The sequence below is a fragment of the Meles meles genome, chromosome 1, assembly GCF_922984935.1.
Source record: "Meles meles chromosome 1, mMelMel3.1 paternal haplotype, whole genome shotgun sequence".
In the NCBI taxonomy this organism is placed as follows: domain Eukaryota; kingdom Metazoa; phylum Chordata; class Mammalia; order Carnivora; family Mustelidae; genus Meles; species Meles meles.
The window spans coordinates 213,097,454-213,105,589 of NC_060066.1; the positions used below are offsets into that span (position 1 = coordinate 213,097,454).

Here is an 8,136-nt window from a genome sequence, read left to right on the forward strand (position 1 = left end):
TTGGCTCAGGAGGGCAAGAAGCCTGGGGGCGGGGGGTACTTCTTCAACCGCTCGCGGGCTCGGGTGAGAATTTGGAGTCCGCCCCCTGGGTCCGCGGTGTAAGATCCCCACCTCGTGGCTGGTGGCGGAAGTAGTGCGGCCGTCCCGGTCACAGAGTCGCCCCCAACGCACTAGAAGGCGGAGAAGCAAGAGGCCTGCCCCAGACCCCACAGCGGAGACCCCCTCCCCGCCTGTGATCTAAAGAGCCTGGTGGGTGGAGTGGGGGAGCCGGGCCGCTCTCCCCTGAGTCTAATCAGAACGGGTTTGGCACGCCGCAGAGCGGGGGCACCCCTAAACGGGACCTGTTCTACGGAAAGTCGACTACTGGTTGTTCAAAAGATGCACCCAAGCAGGCATCGTGAGAGAAACGTGGACCTTCGTGGTCTCTTTATACCCATTTCACAGGTCTGCCCTGTCCGTACTCTGAATCTCGAGCGGGAAGTGCCAGGAGCTCTTCCCGGGCTCCGCGCGGTTTCCCGTCCCCGATCCCAGGCGCCGCGGGAGAACCGGGACCCCGGGCTAGAGTCCGAGCACAGCAACGACCTCGCTTTCGGACGAACAGCCGGGCGCCGGGCGCTCCGCGGCGTCGAGGGTCGCGGGCTCTGCAGCGGCCGCAGAGGTCGGGAGGCGGGACCCTGAGGATCCGCGCGCGGCCGGGCGTGGGGCGCACAGAGCGGTGGGCGGAGCATCTTGGGGGCCGGCTGCAGGGCCAGGACGGCTCTGGGCGGGGCCTCGGAGCGGGGCGGGCCTCCGAGAGCGCGCCTGCCGGGTGGGCTGCGCCGCGAGCCGAGGGGGTGGGATCCGTGGAAGCCGAGAGGGTCCAAGGTGGGGGTGGGCTGGGGGCCCCTCGCTGGCGGGGCGGGACCCGGCGCGCTTTGTGCCGGTGGGAACCGGGCGTCCGCCGCCGGCTGAATGGGCCGGGGCGGGGCAGCGATTCTCCTCGCTGCGAGGGGTCCGCTCTGCGCCGCTGCCGACCGCGACCTTCCCACCGCGGCGTGGCCGCCGGGCGGGGACGGGGGTCCTGGGAAAGAGGCGCAGCTTGGGACATCCCCTCCCAGCCCCACGAGAAGGTGGGAAGAGGGAGCGGGTCTGGCTTGAGTAGGTGGGGCTGGGAGGGCTGGACTCCGGTCCCCCGGCGGCCCCGAGGCGCGCGGCCGCCTCCCAGCCTCCCCTGCCAAGGGACCGGGACGGATGACTGGGGGTCCCGGCCGTCACCGCAGGCGCGCTCTAACAGTCTCTGCGTCTCCAGGCCGGACGGGGGCCCCCTCGAGTCCGAGGCCGCGCGGGGACTCACCAGGGCCGCCAAATGCCCAGACGCGGCCCCGGGCTCTCGGTGCAGCGGCGAGGTGCCGGCTGCGGCCCCGGGACGCTGGAGGACGGGCCGGGAAGACCTCCAGGGAAGAGGAGCCGGGGTGGCGGGGACCGCGAGCCGCCGGTGGCCGGAGCAGGGGCCCACATGGCGGGGGCGCAGGGGCCGAGCGGCGCGGGAGGCTCCGGGCTCGGGCCGGCGCTGTCCATGGTGCTGCCGCCTGCGCGCTCGTGCGCCAGGGGGCAGCGCAGGCCACCGCCGCCCTCTTCTCCGCGCCGCAGAAGCTGGCCAACGCCGGGCAGACAGCTGCGGAAGCCCGACGGGAACTCCGCTCCTAGGGGGATCGGCCAGAGCCCTGGGGGGAGGGGAGCGGACGCGAGAAATGTGAAGGGCAGGGAAGAATAGGAGAGGGGAGGAGGAAAGGAGGGCAGAAGAGTGGCAGGGAGGGGAGGGGCTACGCAACCCGAATTTCCTTCCCAGGGTCCAGATCTTCGCCCACCCGGATTACAACTACACTAGCCTGCAGGGTCTTTGCGGCCTCCTGCCTCCAGCAATCTGGGGCCCTCTCCTCACCCAGCTGCCCACTGCCGGGAGGTTTCTTCTCCATCATTTTCCCTTTATCTGGCCTTGTCATATCCATGGCTCTGACCCCACAAGTCACTGCCCCCCCTCCGCAGCTCTTTACCCCACCCGCTCCGGATGCCCTCCCACCTTGCACCGAGTTCTGAAGGCTTTTCATGTACTTGACGCTCAGCTCCAGTATGTCTGCCTTCTCCAACTTGCGTTTCCGGATCTGCAGATCCGTGGAAAGGGCTCTTAGCTGGGCGGTCCGACTTAGAAGGGATGAGGTTGGGGATTGTATCCCCCCACCCGTCCACGGCCCCACGTCTCACCTGGTGTGAGTAGTGTTTTTCCAGCAACGACTTCAGCTGCTCCAGGGACACATTGATGCGTGCCCGTCGCTTCTTCTCCATCAGAGGCTTGGAGATCTGTGAAGGGGTGGTATTTTAGGGCAGGGCGACGGTCCTCTCACCCTCTGCCCCACGCCACCCCCGGCTTGGCAGGGCCCCCGCTCTGTGCGCCTCAGGACCCCAGACCTTGCGGAAGCCGCTGGAGTGACCACCGGAGCTGGCTTGGGTCCCGGGCTTAGTGCCCATGGTGTCGTTATCTGTGCCTGTGGGAGGCAGTGCCGCCTTTATAGGGCTTCTCGTTTACATGTCAATGAGGCGCTCCTGAGCTCGAGGAACCCCAAGGGGGAGGAGATGAGAGGGGATGCACTGTGAAATTCCCCACCTCTCCTCTTCTCCCCGGCTTCAGCCTCACCTCCAGGAACCCTCTTTTCTTCCAAGGGACCCCTCTTCCCCTTTCTCAGGCTTTCCTTTATCCCTCTCACCCCCACCACTCCCTGAGTCTGAGGTCCTCTCCCATGCATACCCCCCATGCCCTGTCCTGTCCCTGTGTCTAGTGCCCCTAGGTACTGAGCCTCACTACTAGGCCCCTTGCTGCCCCTTGTCTCCAAGCATTCTGGGGGGCACCCACTAAGGAACGTTCATGGGCCCAGGGCTCTGAGCCTGGCTCCATTCTGACAAGGTGCCGGGCCTCTCTGGGCCTGATGAAGATGCGGAGGCAGGGAGGACCCGCCAGCGACGCCTTTCTGCGGGTTTCACGCTCTGGCCGAACTGGCAACGCCACATTAGTCGCCCTAATGTCGGGACAATGCAGCGATTTTCTGCCTGTGGCTGCTCAAAGCCGGGTACAGGCTGGGCCCGAGGGGGCCAAGCAGAGACATGTGTCCCATTAAAGCGTGCAGCCCGCCCTCGGGGCTAGAGCCAGTCTCCTCTTGGCTGTGGTCTTGGACTGGGAGCTTTCCTATGCTAAGGTGTAGCCTGGGCACATGGGCCCTCTGGCCCTGTTAGGCCCCCATCCACCTCTCCTAACTGGGGGGACACTGCAGGCAGCCTCAAGCCCGAGCGAGTAGAACAGCCTCCCTATCCTCAGTCCCGGATTTCCAGGCTGGACAAGTAGGGCTGACACTTCCCTCACAGCCTGCGAGTTCATTCCCAGCAGCCTTCTCTTGGTTCCAACTAATGTAAGGTGAGGGTAGGACAGACACTGATCATGCGGGGAGAGCCCCACTCTGTGCTCTTGCAGGTCCGGGACCCCCAAGCACTTTCCACTATTCGGGCTGTGGTTGGAGACCCAGGGAGCTCCGTGGAGGAAGCCCCCACCGCAGGACCGCTTAGGCCGTACAGCAGGACTGGCGCTGTCCTGGGTTGGACCTGGGTGCAGGACTCCAGTAGCTGTGACTGAGGGGCTGACGTCCAGAGGACTCCCAGGGCTCATACCGGGGTGTGCCCCTGTACTGGGCTCGCAGGGCCTCAGGTTCAGGGTTTGTAAAATGGGGTTGCGAACAATGCGGGCCCCCATGGCTGCTCCGGAGGGCGATGAAGTAGCATGGACGCCGAAGTTCTGCAGGCGAGCCCTGCGGCAGGGGAAAAAAAAATTGGCCTTTGCACGGGGGGGGAGGGGATGTTGCTGGGGCCCGCGTGGGCCTCCTCACTCCCGCCGCCCCGCTCCGTGGAGCCCGGGCGTCTTCTCCCCCGACACCCGCCCCCCTCCGGCAGTATTGAAGGGCCCTGCTCGGGCAGAGGCGTTCTCAAGCCCGAGCAGCGTGGAGAATCGCGCCCCGCCCTCCTTTCAGGCGTAGGTTGCGTGGCCCGCGGCCCCGAGGTGCTCTTCCGCCCCGGCCGTCGGACCCGCAGGCCGGATCCGGGCCGGGCCGGGCCGGGGTTGGGCGGCGGGGCCGAGGCCGGACGGCGGGCGTTGGCACGCGCCGGGCAGCTTTGAAGCGCCGGGGCTGGCCGGGCCCCACTGGCCTCCGTGCGTTCCTCCGGCTTGGGGCGGTGGCGGCTCGGTACAAAGGCGCCGCGGGGCAGGCGGGCGGCGCGGCTGGGCACAAAGGGGGCAGCCGAGTGTTAAGGGCATTGTGCCGGCCCCACAAAGCCCGCCCGCGCCCGCCCCCTCGGGGCCAAACTCCGGGCGCCCCGCCGCGCGCGGGCTCCCAGCTGCTGCACATCTGCACGGAAGCTGGGCGCGCGCCTCGCTCTGCCGGTCTCCCTCACCCCCGCCCCCGCTCCTGAGCCGCGCGGGCTGCGGGGCAATTTGTCCTCTAATTATGATCCGTCTCCATAAACCGCCGCCCGCGCCTTTCAGCGCCGCGTATTAGCAAACCAATGGCCCTCCGCGCAGCCCTCGCGGCCCGCCCCTCTCCAGAGTTAGGGCCGCCATAAAGGGGCCCGCGGGCCGCCCCTGCCCGCACCGCGGCATCCGCAGCCCCTCGGGCCGTCGCTCCTCTCGAGCCCGAGCCGAGGACTCCCGGCCGCGCTGGGTGGGGCCGCTCACGTGGGTGTCTTAGTGTTTTCCTAAGCAGTGGAAAATTGACCGCAAAATGAGCTAATTCGCAATGTTCTGCTTTGGCTGCGGGCGGCGAGGCTGGCGGGGAGGCCTGGGCTGGACTCGCAGCCGTCAAATTCCACCCCCCGCCCACTTAATGGGCCTCCGGCTCCGCTGCGCCCTACCCCTACCCTGGCACCACCCCCCCCCCCCCCGCGCTTCCCCCCATCCCCCAGCCACGCACACACCTAGGCTGATGGCCTCCCTGCTTTCCCGGTTTCCCACTCCCAGCGTGGCTCGGCCGCCACGAACAGCCCTTAAACCGGCTGAGGGTCGCGCATACTCAGGGCAGAGAGAGATCCCGGTGCGGATTCCATCCCCCGACTCCTCCCCCGCCGCCGGCTTTTTCCCGTGCCCGGGAAATCCCCACTTAATCCGCAATTCGGGCTCCTGGGCAGCCACCTCCCCACTAAGACCCAATGCCTCTCCTCCCTCCCCCACTCTGTTTCCAAGTCCTGAGCCTGAGCCTCCTACCCGCACTCACAGGGAGGCGGGGCTCCGGAGGCAGGCGTAGAGGTAGGGGAGGCGGTTTCTGAGGTGCGGGGGTGCGGCACCCCCACTCCCTTAACTGAGAGCAAGCAGGGCGAAGTACTCTCGGGCTGCAGGGAAGGACGTAGACCAACTTAGAACCCCGGCTTGTGCAAACTGGGATGTAGGCCACCACTCCCTTTCCATCTTTAGCATCTGGAATCCCTAGGGGGCCTGCAAAGGAGAACAAGTTCTGGCAAAGCGCTGGGGAGATCCAGGCTGTCCTTTGCTCATTCAAGGAAAAAATTCCTTCTATAGTTCTGGAGCCCTCTGGGGGCTTCCAAGAATACCCAGAGCCCTCAGCCTCCTCAGACTTGAGGATTTCAGGCAAAAAGTGACCTCCCTTCCCCGCGTTGGGTTTTCTCAACTTTGGCAAAAGAAAGAACATTACAGAGCAACCGAGGTCTGGGAAGGTAGGGAGTGGAGTTGCAGGTCCCAGGACAAGAGCCAGACCGGAAAGTCCACCAGCCCTCCCGGGTGATGGCCCTGAGTAGCCTCTTCACCCTGGGTGAGAGCCCCTTCCCTTCCTCCAGCACCCAGACATTGAAAGCAATGCTAACTGGTGAGTGCCACAGAGGCCACCGAGGATGAGGGGGGAGAGAAAGGCACTGTGGGTCTCTGCAGATGCATTTCAAAGTGGAATGAAGTGATTGCTTCATGTAATTAACTATCGGGACACAGCAAAACTCTGAAATGACTCAGCCGATTGTCTCCAGATGGGGTTGGAGAGGCCGCGATTGTTTAACTCTCTTTAGCTGTGTTGCGACTCCGAATAGCCCGGCCGCCAAGGGCCCTCCAAGGGACAAAGGCTGGGACTGCGTTGAGTGCCTCGACACTGAACCGGGCTGGCCCGGCTCAGAGAGAGTGAATTCAGAGACACCCCTATTGTCCTAGCCCTTTGAGTCTCTCCCCAGCTGGCTCTAATCTTTAAATATTTACCCGGCCCTTTTGTGCACACATGACTTACGTACTTCGGGCCGATGGGCTCATAAATTACGCATCATTTACCCGTTTCCAGACTAGAGAGAGGGGACTTTCGTGCCCGGAGCCCAGAATAGCCTGAGGAGGGAGAAGAAAAGCGTTGGGGGATCAGGGTTCCCTCCTGGGGAGAGCAGCAGCTACACTGAACAGGCCCCTCCGGGCCTCCACGTGGGAAGTGGATGGGACAGAGGACCTGTGAGTGACAAGGAGCACCCAGGAGGCCTCCTCTAACAACAACTGACCAGGGACCCACCAGCAGGGAAGAGGGAGAGGCCGTTCTCAGACTTTATGTGGCGTCGAGTTTGGACAAGAACAAACGTCTCACCCTGGGAAGCTGGTGTGGGTTGAGGGGTTTGGTGACGCCTCCGGCTTGCTCTGGGGGATCGCCTCTCCATACATTCTCCCTTGCTCCATCCAGGAACCCCATTTAAGAAAAACTGGCTAATTTCATCTCAGCCTGCAGTTTAACTTGGGAGACTCGAGGCGGTTCTTAGGACTCTTGAAACGGGAGGAATCCCCTCTTAGGCTCAGGGAGGAAAGCCACCGCAGCTGGTGGGTGAAAGGCAGGATGAGGGGAGCACAGGGGAGACCCTGCAGAGAGACCCTCCTGCATGAGAAAGGGCTCCCTTTGTGCATGCCACTGGGCTCCAAGAACAAAACACATTCAAATGCTTATTTACAAAAGAAGGCAAGTGAGGCATCCCAGGGCTGAGTATTTTACCTTTATGTTCTTCTATTTTTATGGGCTTGTTGTTCTCGTGCCTGGGGAGGACACTGGAGAACTGGACCCAGAGTGGATTTTTTGGACCAGATTGCTTCCCTCTCTGGTAGGAAAGCGGGTCTCAGTGTATGTGTTTCTGTCCATATCGCTCTGTGAATTGGTTTCTCTAGGTATCCGTCGGTTTGTGTGTGACTCGGTTTCTCTGGGTCTTTGCCAACTGTGTGTGCATATTTGCTTACTTGCCTCTTTCATACGTTACTGTTCTGTGAGCCGTGGGCCCTGACAGACTCAGCAACTCCAGGTACTTCTAAAAATCCCCCTTCCCTCTGGTCCGGCCATCCCTGGCAGGGGACTGTTTCCCCTCTTTCTTCCTTCTCCAAGATGGAGCTGATCGAGAGGTGCGTCTACAGGGAGGTCCTGGGTAGAGAAGAGAGTGTTGCTCAGGCTCACCAAACTGGATTTCCAGTCACTCTGTGCCCCCAAAATGGGGATGGTTCCTGGGGTGCATCAGGGCCCTAAGTCAGTGTGGACAGCAGATGCCAACGGCCAGAAAAGGGAGCTTCCTGGGAGCAGCTCTCTGCCCCAGGACCAGACTCATTCCCAGAGACTCACTCCCAGGAGTGAAAATGCAATTATTCTCTGGGGTCCCTGAGGCATCCCGGGATTGGGGGAGTGGTACTGAGCTTGGGTGAGAGCACCAGAAATGGGGGCAGTGTTGGGAGCCTGAGTTCTCAGCCCCCAGCAACACCACGCCTCCTTCCTACGTGGTACTGCAACTAGGCAACTTTGGATTTTAAAAACATTAAGTCTCTTTTCAATTCCCATGAACCCAGCTTAGCATATGTTTTCTGAGCATCATTTATTTTTTAAGATTTTATTTATTCATTAGAGAGAGAGCGCACGCACAGAAGCAGGGGGAGAGGAAGAGGGAGAGGGAGAAGCAGACTCCTCACTGAGCCGGGAGCCTGACATGGGTCTCGGCTTGATCCCAGGACCTGGAGATCATGGCCTGAGCTGAAGGCAGGCGCTCAGACATCTGAGCCACCCAGGTGCCCCTCAGCATCATTTAAACATGGTACTGGGCTTTGCAGAACGTTACCAATAC

At 62.7% G+C, this 8,136-nt stretch overlaps 1 protein-coding gene across 1 annotated transcript; it reads right to left on the reverse strand.

Moving 5' to 3' along the window:
• Positions 1 to 1,329: 1,329 nt before the first annotated feature.
• Positions 1,330 to 2,337, reverse strand: HES3 (hes family bHLH transcription factor 3). Its single transcript, XM_045997401.1, has 3 exons — positions 2,242 to 2,337; positions 2,060 to 2,141; positions 1,330 to 1,703 (listed from the first exon to the last, which is right to left on the reverse strand). Exons 1-3 carry the CDS (start codon positions 2,320 to 2,322, stop codon positions 1,330 to 1,332), a joined length of 537 nt encoding a protein of 178 aa, XP_045853357.1. The 5' UTR covers positions 2,323 to 2,337.
• Between the last annotated feature and the right edge of the window lie 5,799 nt (positions 2,338 to 8,136).

Coding starts and splice junctions, on each gene's coding strand:
- HES3 (XM_045997401.1), bottom strand. CDS start 2,322: ATGGAGAAGAAGCGACGGGCACGCATCAATGTGTCCCTGGAGCAGCTG. Junction 2,142..2,241: donor AAAAACACTACTCACACCAG/GTGAGACGTGGG, acceptor ACGGATCTGCAG/ATCCGGAAACGCAAGTTGGA. Junction 1,704..2,059: donor CCTTCAGAACTCGGTGCAAG/GTGGGAGGGCAT, acceptor CCCTCCCCCCAG/GGCTCTGGCCGATCCCCCTA.